The following is a 15,333-nucleotide window of genomic DNA, read 5'->3' on the forward strand; positions in this document are numbered from 1 at the left end:
GTCTTGCCCTAGCCTAGAGCAGTGAGCTTCCTCTGTATTCTGCCATTTGGAATCTCCTTGTTTAACTTCTACACACAAATTAATTTTTTGTGTTAATTTGAAATGCAGACAGGCATACATGGAGAAAGAAGAACACAGGGAGTTCTTCCATCTTTTGGTTCATTTCCCAAATGACTGTGAGAGTTGGGGCTTGACCATGAAGCCAGGTAATCATACAGATTTTCATGTGAGTGAGAGACCTAAGTCCTTTAACAGAGGCTATAACTGAGAGCTGAAATGGGACTTGAACCCATGTATTCCAATATTGGATGCAGATATCTCAAATGGAGGCTTGACTGCTTCCTCTGACACTCAGTCATAACCTTGTTTGAGTTCCATAGGTATATGCTATTTACTTGTGTCTTAAGAAATTGTATGGAAAATGCAGCTATCTAATGTGTATTGTTAAAATGTTATTTTCATAATTTGGTTATGTTAGTTTTCTCAGAGTCCAGAGATACTAAGAAAAAAATGGTAGACTTTAATCTTACCTCTGAAGGGTTCTTAATTTCTTACACCTTAATACCTGATGTTGCCTCTTGTATGAAATTCAAAAAGAATGGTGGAGGAAATGGGAATAGATGGGTCTGAGCAAAGATAAAGTGGGAGAGTGTGTGAGTTTTAAAGAGGAGAGGCTTAAAACACATTCATTTCCTTAGAAATAGCAATTAATTATTTAGGGTATTTTAGTGATTGCTCAGTCTCTATAAATTCCTCACATTTGTTACTTTTTGTTCTTTCCTCTACAATTATAAAAATATCAAGAAAAATATGAAACTAATTATAACAATTACAGTTCTTAGGGAATTTGCTTGCTCTAGTAGTTAAAGCACTATCTGGTACGTCCCATATGGGAGTGTTCGGGTTTGAATCTCATCTCCACTTCCTTTTCCAGCTTTCTGATAATGTATATTGTCAGAGACACAGAAATGTCTTCATTGTTTGAGCCCCTGTATCTCATGAACTAGATCTGCTTCTTCAGAGCCCCTGTGTAGAGCTTTCTCTTCCCGGTCATGTGGCATTGGGGGAATGAACCAGAAGATAGGAAGACTCCTTTGATACGTATGTGTGTGTGTGTGTATACCAAAATTAAATCGATCAATCAATCAGTTTTAAAATTACGTTTGTGTTGTAGGTTTCAATAAAGCTGGACATAAAGGAACTCTTTCAGCTAGAAGTGCCTTGTGTGGCAAAGATGCTGAACAATCAGTGAGATTCACACATGTTGTGTTCATGGCTTTCAAACTCCAGGTTTAAAAACACTCAAAAACAGAGACAGAGAAAACCATAATTGCATGCTGATTATTTTATTGTTACTTGGAAGACAGAGTTATGACCACATTGTTCTTGTGTTCTGAGGGGGGGGAAGTCTTCTTATCTTATTCACTTTCTGAAATAGACAAGCACACAAACAGGAATGTTCATAGCGAAGACACAACTCAGCAGGAAAGTTTTGATTCCCCATTGGTTTTAGTGAAGTAGATAAAGAAAACACCATCCCTGCCTCTTCCACTTCCCCTTCCCCCTTTTCTTTCTTCATGTCTCCTTGTTCAGTCTTAATATGCACCCAGGAGATCACATCCTACAGATTGTGTTTCACAAGATGAAGAAAGTAGACTCATCCTAGTTGCTTATCTTTTAGTTGATATTAAAATGTTGAAGGATATATTTACCAAGATGGTTGCTGAAACATATGCTGCAATAAGGAAAAACTGAATGCAGCCTAAATGTCCCTTGTCAGGGTGTTAAAGAAAGCAGAATAGTCACATAATGCAGTACTATACCAGTGTTAAAGAAAAACACACAGAACATATGAACAACAGTGGGTCTGGCATGGTGATGTAGTGAGTTAAACTGCACCTGCAATACTGGTATCCCATATGAGTGCTGGTTTGACTCTCTTTTATGTACTTCCCAATGAGACCATGATAATGTAACTCGGAAAGCAGTAGAAGTTGCCTCAAGTTCTTGGGTCCCTGCCACCCATATAGGAGAGACCTGGATGAAGTTCAGGCTCCTGGCTTCAACCATTCTGGGGCCTTTAGGGAGTGAAACAGTGGTTGGAAGTCTTTCTCTCTCTCTCTCTCTCTCTCTCTCTCTCTCTCTCGCTCTGTTCTGTCTCCCTCTCTGTCTCTTTTATCAACCTGTTCCTCTACCTTTCTCATAAATATCTTTTTAAAATCAACGTCAGAAACACATTAATGAAGAGATCGGTACATCTCTGTTAACTGGAAATTTTCTTGGATCTTTATTTAAAAATTATACATAGATCTCCATATTAATTATGAGATTGTTTCTGAAGAAAGGATTCTATGTGCACATGTATGTATATATATATATATATATATATATATATATAAAGTACTTCGATGAAGATGTGCAAGGGGTTAGTAGTGAAGGCATTCTGTGAAAGGTGAGGTTGTAGGATGAGATATACTTTCATCATTAACTAGGTACGTTTCAAATCAGGTTTTTATTTACAATGAGAAGGAATTAGTTTTTCTTAGAAAATTATGAGTTTATTTGGTATGGAAAGAGTAAATAGATAAAGATAGCCAAAAGATTCTCTATTCAATGGTTCCTCCTCAGATGCCCACAGAGTGTAGGATTGGAATAGCCCAATGTCAGTAGCCAGGTCTCCCACTTGTGTGGCAGGAAGCAACTCATTATTTTCCACCTCACAGCATGTACATGAACAGGAAGCGGGAACTGGGAGCAGATCGGGGCTTGAACCAAGACACCTTGATATGGGATGCAGACATCCAAAGGAGCAGCATAAGTGTTACATGAGATGGTTGACTCTATCAGGTATTAATTTTTGAGTAAGTTAAAAAGAAATGCATATGTAGCATTCAGCAGCATAACAAAGAATCATCTAGCAGGTATCTTGAGCCTGACAGGCTGGCTGTGAAATGAGAACTAGCAAATGCAAAGGACAGAAGGGAGAACACTGCTCTACTTAACATTCCCAACTCATGAGGAAGAAGGAGATTGTGGGGCAGTTTGTACAGTGCCAGAATTATTTTGGAAGATTGGTTGGAAAGAAGGGGTCTGGGTATTTTATGAAAGGATATCTGAAAAGAAGTCCTAAGGAATATATTCTAGGACTATGGAATTTCAACATTTCCAACTGATTCTTGGCACATTCTAGGTTGAGAAGCACAGGAATTACAGAGCATCATGGAGAATTGATATGAATCATACCTGTTATTGACTGCTAATTTACTGGGATGATGGACCTTGGGAAGATCCCTGTGGGCCTCCCTGCTGGGGTCCACCTTGTTGGGGTGCTCCTTGTGGGCCTCCCTGCTGGGGTCCTCCTTGTTGGGGTGCTCCTTGTTGGCCTCCCTGCTGGGGTCCTCCTTGTTGGGGTGCTCCTTGTTGGCCTCCCTGCTGGGGTCCTCCTTGTTGGGGTGCTCCTTGTTGGCCTCCCTGCTGGGGTCCTCCTTGTTGGGGTGCTCCTTGTGGGCCTCCTCGTTGAGGTCCACCTTGTTGGGGTGCTCCTTGTGGGCCTCCTCGTTGAGCTCCACCTTGTTGGGGTGCTCCTTGTGGGCCTCCCTGCTGGGGTCCTCCTTGCTGGGGTGCTCCTTGTTGGCCTCTCTGCTGGGGTCCACTTTGTTGGGGTGCTCCTTGTGGGCCTCCCTGCTGGGGTCCTCCTTGTTGGGGTGCTCCTTGTTGGCCTCCCTGCTGGGGTCCTCCTTGTTGGGGTGCTCCTTGTGGGCCTCCTCGTTGAGGTCCACCTTGTTGGGGAGCTCCTTGTGGGCCTCCTCGTTGAGGTCCTCCTTGTTGGGGTGCTCCTTGTGGGCCTCCCTGCTGGGGTCCTCCTTGTTGGGGTGCTCCTTGTGGGCCTCCCTGCTGGGGTCCTCCTTGTTGGGGTGCTCCTTGTGGGCCTCCCTGCTGGGGTCCACCTTGTTGGGGTGCTCCTTGTTGGCCTCCCTGCTGGGGTCCTCCTTGTTGGGGTGCTCCTTGTTGGCCTCCTCGTTGAGGTCCTCCTTGTTGGGGTGCTCCTTGTGGGCCTCCCTGCTGGGGTCCTCCTTGTTGGGGTGCTCCTTGTGGGCCTCCCTGCTGGGGTCCACCTTGTTGGGGTGCTCCTTGTGGGCCTCTCTGCTGGGGTCCACCTTGTTGGGGTGCTCCTTGTGGGCCTCCCTGCTGGGGTCCTCCTTGTTGGGGTGCTCCTTGTTGGCCTCCCTGCTGGGGTCCTCCTTGTTGGGGTGCTCCTTGTTGGCCTCCCTGCTGGGGTCCTCCTTGTTGGGGTGCTCCTTGTGGGCCTCCTCGTTGAGGTCCACCTTGTTGGGGTGCTCCTTGTTGGCCTCCCTGCTGGGGTCCTCCTTGCTGGGGTGCTCCTTGTGGTCCTCCTTTTTGTGGTACACCTTATAGCAAAAAAGGGTGAGTTTAGTGACAGAAGAGTCTCTTCTATTGTTAGTCTGACCTTCACACACATTGTTTTTTTCCATGCAATTGCTCCTCAACTACGTAACTACCTCATGCACATAGCTTTTGTAGGTACTACTCATCCTAATTCATATAGTAATGGAATGCAACCTTTCATTTCTTATGTCCTAGGACAAGTGTGTTTCCTGGCTTTAGGCAAAAGGAGTGCTCTTGGAAACTTGCACTTTCACAGAGGATGTGTCCGAGGACAGAAAGAAAGTAAATGTCACCTGTGCTGCCAGTTTTGGGGCACAACTAAATCTTGCTAAATGTACTCCATGTCTGTTCTTCTGAAACTTAAGTTCAGAGTAGAGCTACTTCTTTGGACCCCAAAACACAAGCAGAGAAGAACAAAAGCGAAACACAAAAGGATAGAGCATACAAAATCCACCAAAACGTGGAAATGTTTATCATCTTCAGGGATGCACATGTGTAGAATCAGAGAAAGCAGGGCCGGTGCTGTGGTGTAGCTGGTAAAGCTGCAACCCGCAGTGCCAGCATCCCATATAGGTGCCAGTTCAAGTTCCGGCTGCTCCACTTCTGATCCAGGTGTCTGCTATTGCCTGGGAAACCAGTAGAAGATGGCCCAAGTCCTTGGACCTTTGCACCCATGCGGGAGACCTGGAGGAAGCTTCTGGCTCCTGGCTTCGGATAGGCACAGCTCCTGCTGTTGCAGCCAACTGGAGAGTGAACCAGCAGATGGAAGACCTCTCTCTTTCTCTCTCTCTCTATCTCTGTCTCTCCTTCTCTCTCTGTGTAACTCTGACTTTTAAATAAATAAAGAAATAAATAAATAAACAAACTCATAGAGAAAGGGGCCTAAACACTGTCTTTACATTTCCCTCCCAAAAAAAATGGACGTGCAAGGAGGAAAGCTGGGAAAAATAAGAACTTTAGGGACTCTCAGTATGATGGAGGCATAAGAATCCAGATACTTCCCCTCTGTCTGTCACCTCTGAGAAGTCATTTCTGGATGGGGGAACAGAACTACTGTTGTCATCCAGGTCTGTTGTTCAAGTTGTGACCTTGCTTATCATCCTCAGAATCAAGTTCTGGGGAGGTCTGTCTGTATTTTAGGGGTTCTTACATTCATTAATGCCTACCAAGAAGTGATGATGAGAAGACACCAGACACTGACAAGTTGCTGATGAAATCAAGGGTTATAAAAATGATAGAGAATTGATTGAGCATTACCTGATATCAATGAGGGAGAGCCTCTGTAGTGGACATCTAGGACAAGAAGCAGAGGATGAAGTGAGAAGTTAATTCAGGATCTCCCAGGGCTCACAATTTTTCAGTGGGGAAAGGGGTCCTCCAGCCGCAGCCACAGCCTGAAACCCTTTAATGTCCCTCTTTAGCCCCTCTCTGGGATGTTTTTGAAAGGGAAGAGGGATTATCAGGGCTGTTTCCCTGCTGAGCACCCACCCTGAGCTCAATGTATAGAAACCCTCTTTTGTCTTCCTTTGGATACTTCAAACCTTCCTGCTGCAATTAAGTGCTCTGGGTATTTCCAGATCTTATCTTGCTATTGCTGTAACCTCTGTTTTAGTGCTTTGGTTTTATTAATATGCTTTCTCATCAGGGTAAACAGGGATAAGTTTTGGGAGCAATCCTATGGCTACTGCTCAGAGGACATTGACATATTCAGTGTGGATGGGAGAAATATGAGTAATTTGAGACCTGGTGATTCTTTTTCTGTATGGGAAGTGAGAAAAATGGATTACATGGGTCTTTATGTCTGAAATATTTCCAATGTGTGTCTCCTTCACCTGAACTGCATTCTCTCTGCAGATGCAGCCCTCATGTCCCATTTGATTACAGGAATATCTTTACTACAGTACATCTCTGTGTCTCTCTTTACCGTTGTCCTGTATATCCTTCACAGTGCAATCAGGAAGATATTTAAACACTGCAAAACTTACTTTGTCATTTCTGTGATTTAATTTTTAGTTTGTCCCAATGAGAATTTCAGTGAATACAAGGCCTTGGCATGAAAGAAAGATACAGCAGTTCTTATCACATCGTGAGAATTGTGGAGCCCCATCTTTCTTTCCATCACCCCTTCCTCCTCCTCCAATCGGCAATGTTCACCAAAGCCCAGAGGAGCATCATAGCTCCCACTTCCTGCAAATGTTTTCTTACCTTGATTTGTGCTCTGAACAGAGTTCAGGGCCAGCAGGGCCACTGAGAGCAGGATCAGCAGCATCTTGCCAGAGACTCTGGAGTTGTTCTCGAGTGTGTGCTGGGAGACTCAGGGAAGCTCCCTTTATAAGAAGGAGCAGAAGAAGGGCACCTTTGAGTTCCTCACTGTGTGCACTTCCCCTCTTGACACACTAGGCTGAGTTTGCTCACATCATGTCAACCGCATCTCTTACTTCTGTTTGGGACCAGAGCCCAGAGAATGGGGTGTGTTGGAGGATGTCAGTGTCCCATTTCTAATATGTACAATGTGTGACTTGTTCAATGATTTTGAAGGAACACTGTCCAAATTTTAAGACAAAGATGGCATTTATTCATATTTGACTTTCTTTCTGTTTTGTGAGCCTCTTTGTCGCTTTGTCTGTCTTTGCACAGTTTTTGCATGTGCGATTGCACTGGCAGTGATTCTAAAGCCAAAAGTGAAGATGGTCTATATTTTTGGCTATCACAGTAGTCAAACACCATCATTCATGGTGTGTACCTATGTATATAATATTTACATAAATTTTTGATCATATGAAGGTCATTTCTGTTCACTTTTGCAATGGGCAATGACTATACTCTTGGGCACAGTTGATGTGACAGATGTTTGCTCTGGTCCATATTACTCGTGTAAGATTCACTGGATCTGGCTTTAGACAGGGAATTCTAGTGTTACAAAACACAAGTGACCTAAAGGATTCTATCCTTTTTAATGTATTTGGGAGTGTTGAAACAAAAGTGTCCACATACATCACTGTATGATTCCCTCAGCAACCCAAATAAATGCACTCTTTTTTGAATAAATCAAAAAGGTTATCCAGTCACAGGCGTTTTGTGGTAAAACATAATATGCCTTAAGATCTTCTGGAAGGAAGTAGATTAGCAGTAGGCAGTTCTGAGGAGCAGAACAGTGCTAGCTAGGTTTACTGTCTTTATGAGAGGTAGAGGGAAGTTGGTTTCTTCTAGAGGATTTCTTAAAGTTTTAGGATGACTGTTTCTGGTTTCCCACATACCTTTTGGGAAAGAACAGATGATTTTTCCAAAAATCACTGAGCCCTGGCCCTTTCCTAACCTTCTCCAATGTCAGCAATAATGTGAGAGATTAGTATATCATGGAAGAGTATAAAGTTGAGCTTTGAACTCAATGAGCCTTTTAAAAAAAAGAATCTTTTGGGGATCGCTTTAGAATCACTGCCAGTGCAATCGCACATGCAAAAACTGTGCAAAGACAGACAAAGCGACAAAGAGGCTCACAAAACAGAAAGAAAGTCAAATATGAATAAATGCCATCTTTGTCTTAAAATTTGGACAGTGTTCCTTCAAAATCATTGAACAAGTCACACATTGTACATATTAGAAATGGGACACTGACATCCTCCAACACACCCCATTCTCTGGGCTCTGGTCCCAAACAGAAGTAAGAGATGCGGTTGACATGATGTGAGCAAACTCAGCCTAGTGTGTCAAGAGGGGAAGTGCACACAGTGAGGAACTCAAAGGTGCCCTTCTTCTGCTCCTTCTTATAAAGGGAGCTTCTCTGAGTCTCCCAGCACACACTCGAGAACAACTCCAGAGTCTCTGGCAAGATGCTGCTGATCCTGCTCTCAGTGGCCCTGCTGGCCCTGAACTCTGTTCAGAGCACAAATCAAGGTAAGAAAACATTTGCAGGAAGTGGGAGCTATGATGCTCCTCTGGGCTTTGGTGAACATTGCCGATTGGAGGAGGAGGAAGGGGTGATGGAAAGAAAGATGGGGCTCCACAATTCTCACGATGTGATAAGAACTGCTGTATCTTTCTTTCATGCCAAGGCCTTGTATTCACTGAAATTCTCATTGGGACAAACTAAAAATTAAATCACAGAAATGACAAAGTAAGTTTTGCAGTGTTTAAATATCTTCCTGATTGCACTGTGAAGGATATACAGGACAACGGTAAAGAGAGACACAGAGATGTACTGTAGTAAAGATATTCCTGTAATCAAATGGGACATGAGGGCTGCATCTGCAGAGAGAATGCAGTTCAGGTGAAGGAGACACACATTGGAAATATTTCAGACATAAAGACCCATGTAATCCATTTTTCTCACTTCCCATACAGAAAAAGAATCACCAGGTCTCAAATTACTCATATTTCTCCCATCCACACTGAATATGTCAATGTCCTCTGAGCAGTAGCCATAGGATTGCTCCCAAAACTTATCCCTGTTTACCCTGATGAGAAAGCATATTAATAAAACCAAAGCACTAAAACAGAGGTTACAGCAATAGCAAGATAAGATCTGGAAATACCCAGAGCACTTAATTGCAGCAGGAAGGTTTGAAGTATCCAAAGGAAGACAAAAGAGGGTTTCTATACATTGAGCTCAGGGTGGGTGCTCAGCAGGGAAACAGCCCTGATAATCCCTCTTCCCTTTCAAAAACATCCCAGAGAGGGGCTAAAGAGGGACATTAAAGGGTTTCAGGCTGTGGCTGCGGCTGGAGGACCCCTTTCCCCACTGAAAAATTGTGAGCCCTGGGAGATCCTGAATTAACTTCTCACTTCATCCTCTGCTTCTTGTCCTAGATGTCCACTACAGAGGCTCTCCCTCATTGATATCAGGTAATGCTCAATCAATTCTCTATCATTTTTATAACCCTTGATTTCATCAGCAACTTGTCAGTGTCTGGTGTCTTCTCATCATCACTTCTTGGTAGGCATTAATGAATGTAAGAACCCCTAAAATACAGACAGACCTCCCCAGAACTTGATTCTGAGGATGATAAGCAAGGTCACAACTTGAACAACAGACCTGGATGACAACAGTAGTTCTGTTCCCCCATCCAGAAATGACTTCTCAGAGGTGACAGACAGAGGGGAAGTATCTGGATTCTTATGCCTCCATCATACTGAGAGTCCCTAAAGTTCTTATTTTTCCCAGCTTTCCTCCTTGCACGTCCATTTTTTTTGGGAGGGAAATGTAAAGACAGTGTTTAGGCCCCTTTCTCTATGAGTTTGTTTATTTATTTATTTCTTTATTTATTTAAAAGTCAGAGTTACACAGAGAGAGAAGGAGAGACAGAGATAGAGAGAGAGAGAAAGAGAGAGGTCTTCCATCTGCTGGTTCACTCTCCAGTTGGCTGCAACAGCAGGAGCTGTGCCTATCCGAAGCCAGGAGCCAGAAGCTTCCTCCAGGTCTCCCGCATGGGTGCAAAGGTCCAAGGACTTGGGCCATCTTCTACTGGTTTCCCAGGCAATAGCAGACACCTGGATCAGAAGTGGAGCAGCCGGAACTTGAACTGGCACCTATATGGGATGCTGGCACTGCGGGTTGCAGCTTTACCAGCTACACCACAGCACCGGCCCTGCTTTCTCTGATTCTACACATGTGCATCCCTGAAGATGATAAACATTTCCACGTTTTGGTGGATTTTGTATGCTCTACCCTTTTGTGTTTCGCTTTTGTTCTTCTCTGCTTGTGTTTTGGGGTCCAAAGAAGTAGCTCTACTCTGAACTTAAGTTTCAGAAGAACAGACATGGAGTACATTTAGCAAGATTTAGTTGTGCCCCAAAACTGGCAGCACAGGTGACATTTACTTTCTTTCTGTCCTCGGACACATCCTCTGTGAAAGTGCAAGTTTCCAAGAGCACTCCTTTTGCCTAAAGCCAGGAAACACACTTGTCCTAGGACATAAGAAATGAAAGGTTGCATTCCATTACTATATGAATTAGGATGAGTAGTACCTACAAAAGCTATGTGCATGAGGTAGTTACGTAGTTGAGGAGCAATTGCATGGAAAAAAACAATGTGTGTGAAGGTCAGACTAACAATAGAAGAGACTCTTCTGTCACTAAACTCACCCTTTTTTGCTATAAGGTGTACCACAAAAAGGAGGACCACAAGGAGCACCCCAGCAAGGAGGACCCCAGCAGGGAGGCCAACAAGGAGCACCCCAACAAGGTGGACCTCAACGAGGAGGCCCACAAGGAGCACCCCAACAAGGAGGACCCCAGCAGGGAGGCCAACAAGGAGCACCCCAACAAGGAGGACCCCAGCAGGGAGGCCAACAAGGAGCACCCCAACAAGGAGGACCCCAGCAGGGAGGCCCACAAGGAGCACCCCAACAAGGTGGACCCCAGCAGAGAGGCCCACAAGGAGCACCCCAACAAGGTGGACCCCAGCAGGGAGGCCCACAAGGAGCACCCCAACAAGGAGGACCCCAGCAGGGAGGCCCACAAGGAGCACCCCAACAAGGAGGACCTCAACGAGGAGGCCAACAAGGAGCACCCCAACAAGGAGGACCCCAGCAGGGAGGCCAACAAGGAGCACCCCAACAAGGTGGACCCCAGCAGGGAGGCCCACAAGGAGCACCCCAACAAGGAGGACCCCAGCAGGGAGGCCCACAAGGAGCACCCCAACAAGGAGGACCCCAGCAGGGAGGCCCACAAGGAGCACCCCAACAAGGAGGACCTCAACGAGGAGGCCCACAAGGAGCTCCCCAACAAGGTGGACCTCAACGAGGAGGCCCACAAGGAGCACCCCAACAAGGAGGACCCCAGCAGGGAGGCCAACAAGGAGCACCCCAACAAGGAGGACCCCAGCAGGGAGGCCCACAAGGAGCACCCCAACAAAGTGGACCCCAGCAGAGAGGCCAACAAGGAGCACCCCAGCAAGGAGGACCCCAGCAGGGAGGCCCACAAGGAGCACCCCAACAAGGTGGAGCTCAACGAGGAGGCCCACAAGGAGCACCCCAACAAGGTGGACCTCAACGAGGAGGCCCACAAGGAGCACCCCAACAAGGAGGACCCCAGCAGGGAGGCCAACAAGGAGCACCCCAACAAGGAGGACCCCAGCAGGGAGGCCAACAAGGAGCACCCCAACAAGGAGGACCCCAGCAGGGAGGCCAACAAGGAGCACCCCAACAAGGAGGACCCCAGCAGGGAGGCCCACAAGGAGCACCCCAACAAGGTGGACCCCAGCAGGGAGGCCCACAGGGATCTTCCCAAGGTCCATCATCCCAGTAAATTAGCAGTCAATAACAGGTATGATTCATATCAATTCTCCATGATGCTCTGTAATTCCTGTGCTTCTCAACCTAGAATGTGCCAAGAATCAGTTGGAAATGTTGAAATTCCATAGTCCTAGAATATATTCCTTAGGACTTCTTTTCAGATATCCTTTCATAAAATACCCAGACCCCTTCTTTCCAACCAATCTTCCAAAATAATTCTGGCACTGTACAAACTGCCCCACAATCTCCTTCTTCCTCATGAGTTGGGAATGTTAAGTAGAGCAGTGTTCTCCCTTCTGTCCTTTGCATTTGCTAGTTCTCATTTCACAGCCAGCCTGTCAGGCTCAAGATACCTGCTAGATGATTCTTTGTTATGCTGCTGAATGCTACATATGCATTTCTTTTTAACTTACTCAAAAATTAATACCTGATAGAGTCAACCATCTCATGTAACACTTATGCTGCTCCTTTGGATGTCTGCATCCCATATCAAGGTGTCTTGGTTCAAGCCCCGATCTGCTCCCAGTTCCCGCTTCCTGTTCATGTACATGCTGTGAGGTGGAAAATAATGAGTTGCTTCCTGCCACACAAGTGGGAGACCTGGCTACTGACATTGGGCTATTCCAATCCTACACTCTGTGGGCATCTGAGGAGGAACCATTGAATAGAGAATCTTTTGGCTATCTTTATCTATTTACTCTTTCCATACCAAATAAACTCATAATTTTCTAAGAAAAACTAATTCCTTCTCATTGTAAATAAAAACCTGATTTGAAACGTACCTAGTTAATGATGAAAGTATATCTCATCCTACAACCTCACCTTTCACAGAATGCCTTCACTACTAACCCCTTGCACATCTTCATCGAAGTACTTTATATATATATATATATATATATACATACATGTGCACATAGAATCCTTTCTTCAGAAACAATCTCATAATTAATATGGAGATCTATGTATAATTTTTAAATAAAGATCCAAGAAAATTTCCAGTTAACAGAGATGTACCGATCTCTTCATTAATGTGTTTCTGACGTTGATTTTAAAAAGATATTTATGAGAAAGGTAGAGGAACAGGTTGATAAAAGAGACAGAGAGGGAGACAGAACAGAGCGAGAGAGAGAGAGAGAGAGAGAGAGAGAGAGAGAGAGAGAAAGACTTCCAACCACTGTTTCACTCCCTAAAGGCCCCAGAATGGTTGAAGCCAGGAGCCTGAACTTCATCCAGGTCTCTCCTATATGGGTGGCAGGGACCCAAGAACTTGAGGCAACTTCTACTGCTTTCCGAGTTACATTATCATGGTCTCATTGGGAAGTACATAAAAGAGAGTCAAACCAGCACTCATATGGGATACCAGTATTGCAGGTGCAGTTTAACTCACTACATCACCATGCCAGACCCACTGTTGTTCATATGTTCTGTGTGTTTTTCTTTAACACTGGTATAGTACTGCATTATGTGACTATTCTGCTTTCTTTAACACCCTGACAAGGGACATTTAGGCTGCATTCAGTTTTTCCTTATTGCAGCATATGTTTCAGCAACCATCTTGGTAAATATATCCTTCAACATTTTAATATCAACTAAAAGATAAGCAACTAGGATGAGTCTACTTTCTTCATCTTGTGAAACACAATCTGTAGGATGTGATCTCCTGGGTGCATATTAAGACTGAACAAGGAGACATGAAGAAAGAAAAGGGGGAAGGGGAAGTGGAAGAGGCAGGGATGGTGTTTTCTTTATCTACTTCACTAAAACCAATGGGGAATCAAAACTTTCCTGCTGAGTTGTGTCTTCGCTATGAACATTCCTGTTTGTGTGCTTGTCTATTTCAGAAAGTGAATAAGATAAGAAGACTTCCCCCCCCCTCAGAACACAAGAACAATGTGGTCATAACTCTGTCTTCCAAGTAACAATAAAATAATCAGCATGCAATTATGGTTTTCTCTGTCTCTGTTTTTGAGTGTTTTTAAACCTGGAGTTTGAAAGCCACGAACACAACATGTGTGAATCTCACTGATTGTTCAGCATCTTTGCCACACAAGGCACTTCTAGCTGAAAGAGTTCCTTTATGTCCAGCTTTATTGAAACCTACAACACAAACGTAATTTTAAAACTGATTGATTGATCGATTTAATTTTGGTATACACACACACACACATACGTATCAAAGGAGTCTTCCTATCTTCTGGTTCATTCCCCCAATGCCACATGACCGGGAAGAGAAAGCTCTACACAGGGGCTCTGAAGAAGCAGATCTAGTTCATGAGATACAGGGGCTCAAACAATGAAGACATTTCTGTGTCTCTGACAATATACATTATCAGAAAGCTGGAAAAGGAAGTGGAGATGAGATTCAAACCCGAACACTCCCATATGGGACATACCAGATAGTGCTTTAACTACTAGAGCAAGCAAATTCCCTAAGAACTGTAATTGTTATAATTAGTTTCATATTTTTCTTGATATTTTTATAATTGTAGAGGAAAAAACAAAAAGTAACAAATGTGAGGAATTTATAGAGACTGAGCAATCACTAAAATACCCTAAATAATTAATTGCTATTTCTAAGGAAATGAATGTGTTTTAAGCCTCTCCTCTTTAAAACTCACACACTCTCCCACTTTATCTTTGCTCAGACCCATCTATTCCCATTTCCTCCACCATTCTTTTTGAATTTCATACAAGAGGCAACATCAGGTATTAAGGTGTAAGAAATTAAGAACCCTTCAGAGGTAAGATTAAAGTCTACCATTTTTTTCTTAGTATCTCTGGACTCTGAGAAAACTAACATAACCAAATTATGAAAATAACATTTTAACAATACACATTAGATAGCTGCATTTTCCATACAATTTCTTAAGACACAAGTAAATAGCATATACCTATGGAACTCAAACAAGGTTATGACTGAGTGTCAGAGGAAGCAGTCAAGCCTCCATTTGAGATATCTGCATCCAATATTGGAATACATGGGTTCAAGTCCCATTTCAGCTCTCAGTTATAGCCTCTGTTAAAGGACTTAGGTCTCTCACTCACATGAAAATCTGTATGATTACCTGGCTTCATGGTCAAGCCCCAACTCTCACAGTCATTTGGGAAATGAACCAAAAGATGGAAGAACTCCCTGTGTTCTTCTTTCTCCATGTATGCCTGTCTGCATTTCAAATTAACACAAAAAATTAATTTGTGTGTAGAAGTTAAACAAGGAGATTCCAAATGGCAGAATACAGAGGAAGCTCACTGCTCTAGGCTAGGGCAAGACAGTTTTAAAAAATGGAGAAAGTGCAATCTAGGATATGGTTAGGGATAAAACTGCAGAGGAAACGCAACGAAAGGAAGAGGTGCTCTGTGGCTCTATGCGGAGGGTGTGGACACACAGCACAAACACAGACACAACATACGACCTGAGCACCCAAGAGCCTCAACACCATCTTTGGAGAGTGATATAAAACCAAACTGCAGCAGTCCAAGCCACTAGCAATATAGGTTCAGGGAGAGCTTGCTATAAGTCTGGCCTAGAGTCCTTTGGTAGATCGTGTACCTGTCAAACTAGAGGGGAAAACAGACGTATGTTTCTCATTCCCTGTCTCCCTGACAATGGGACCCTGCAACTGGAAGAGAGAAGGCAGGTGCCATTTTGGACATATATAACAGCTACACCAGCTTGTGTCTAAGTGTCTAGCAA

At 44.1% G+C, this 15,333-nt stretch overlaps 2 protein-coding genes across 2 annotated transcripts; one reads left to right on the forward strand and one right to left on the reverse strand.

The window, feature by feature from the left end:
- Positions 1–1,330: 1,330 nt before the first annotated feature.
- LOC127488144 (high mobility group nucleosome-binding domain-containing protein 5) lies at positions 1,331–6,676 on the reverse strand. Its single transcript, XM_051835967.2, has 3 exons — positions 6,476–6,676; positions 3,244–4,409; positions 1,331–1,429 (listed from the first exon to the last, which is right to left on the reverse strand). The coding sequence occupies exons 1-3, from the start codon at positions 6,674–6,676 to the stop codon at positions 1,423–1,425; spliced, it is 1,374 nt and encodes a 457-aa protein (XP_051691927.1). The 3' UTR covers positions 1,331–1,422.
- Positions 6,677–8,237: 1,561 nt separating this feature from the next.
- On the forward strand, positions 8,238–13,580 carry LOC103345392 (high mobility group nucleosome-binding domain-containing protein 5). Its single transcript, XM_070048351.1, has 3 exons — positions 8,238–8,438; positions 10,505–11,670; positions 13,481–13,580. Exons 1-3 carry the CDS (start codon positions 8,238–8,240, stop codon positions 13,485–13,487), a joined length of 1,374 nt encoding a protein of 457 aa, XP_069904452.1. The 3' UTR covers positions 13,488–13,580.
- Positions 13,581–15,333: the final 1,753 nt, after the last annotated feature.

This window comes from Oryctolagus cuniculus, chromosome 9, assembly GCF_964237555.1.
Source record: "Oryctolagus cuniculus chromosome 9, mOryCun1.1, whole genome shotgun sequence".
Taxonomy (NCBI): Eukaryota; Metazoa; Chordata; class Mammalia; order Lagomorpha; family Leporidae; genus Oryctolagus; species Oryctolagus cuniculus.

Coding starts and splice junctions, on each gene's coding strand:
- LOC127488144 (XM_051835967.2), bottom strand. CDS start 6,676: ATGCTGCTGATCCTGCTCTCAGTGGCCCTGCTGGCCCTGAACTCTGTT. Junction 4,410..6,475: donor ACGATGTGATAAGAACTGCT/GTATCTTTCTTT, acceptor TTTTGCTATAAG/GTGTACCACAAAAAGGAGGA.
- LOC103345392 (XM_070048351.1), top strand. CDS start 8,238: ATGCTGCTGATCCTGCTCTCAGTGGCCCTGCTGGCCCTGAACTCTGTT. Junction 8,439..10,504: donor ACGATGTGATAAGAACTGCT/GTATCTTTCTTT, acceptor TTTTGCTATAAG/GTGTACCACAAAAAGGAGGA.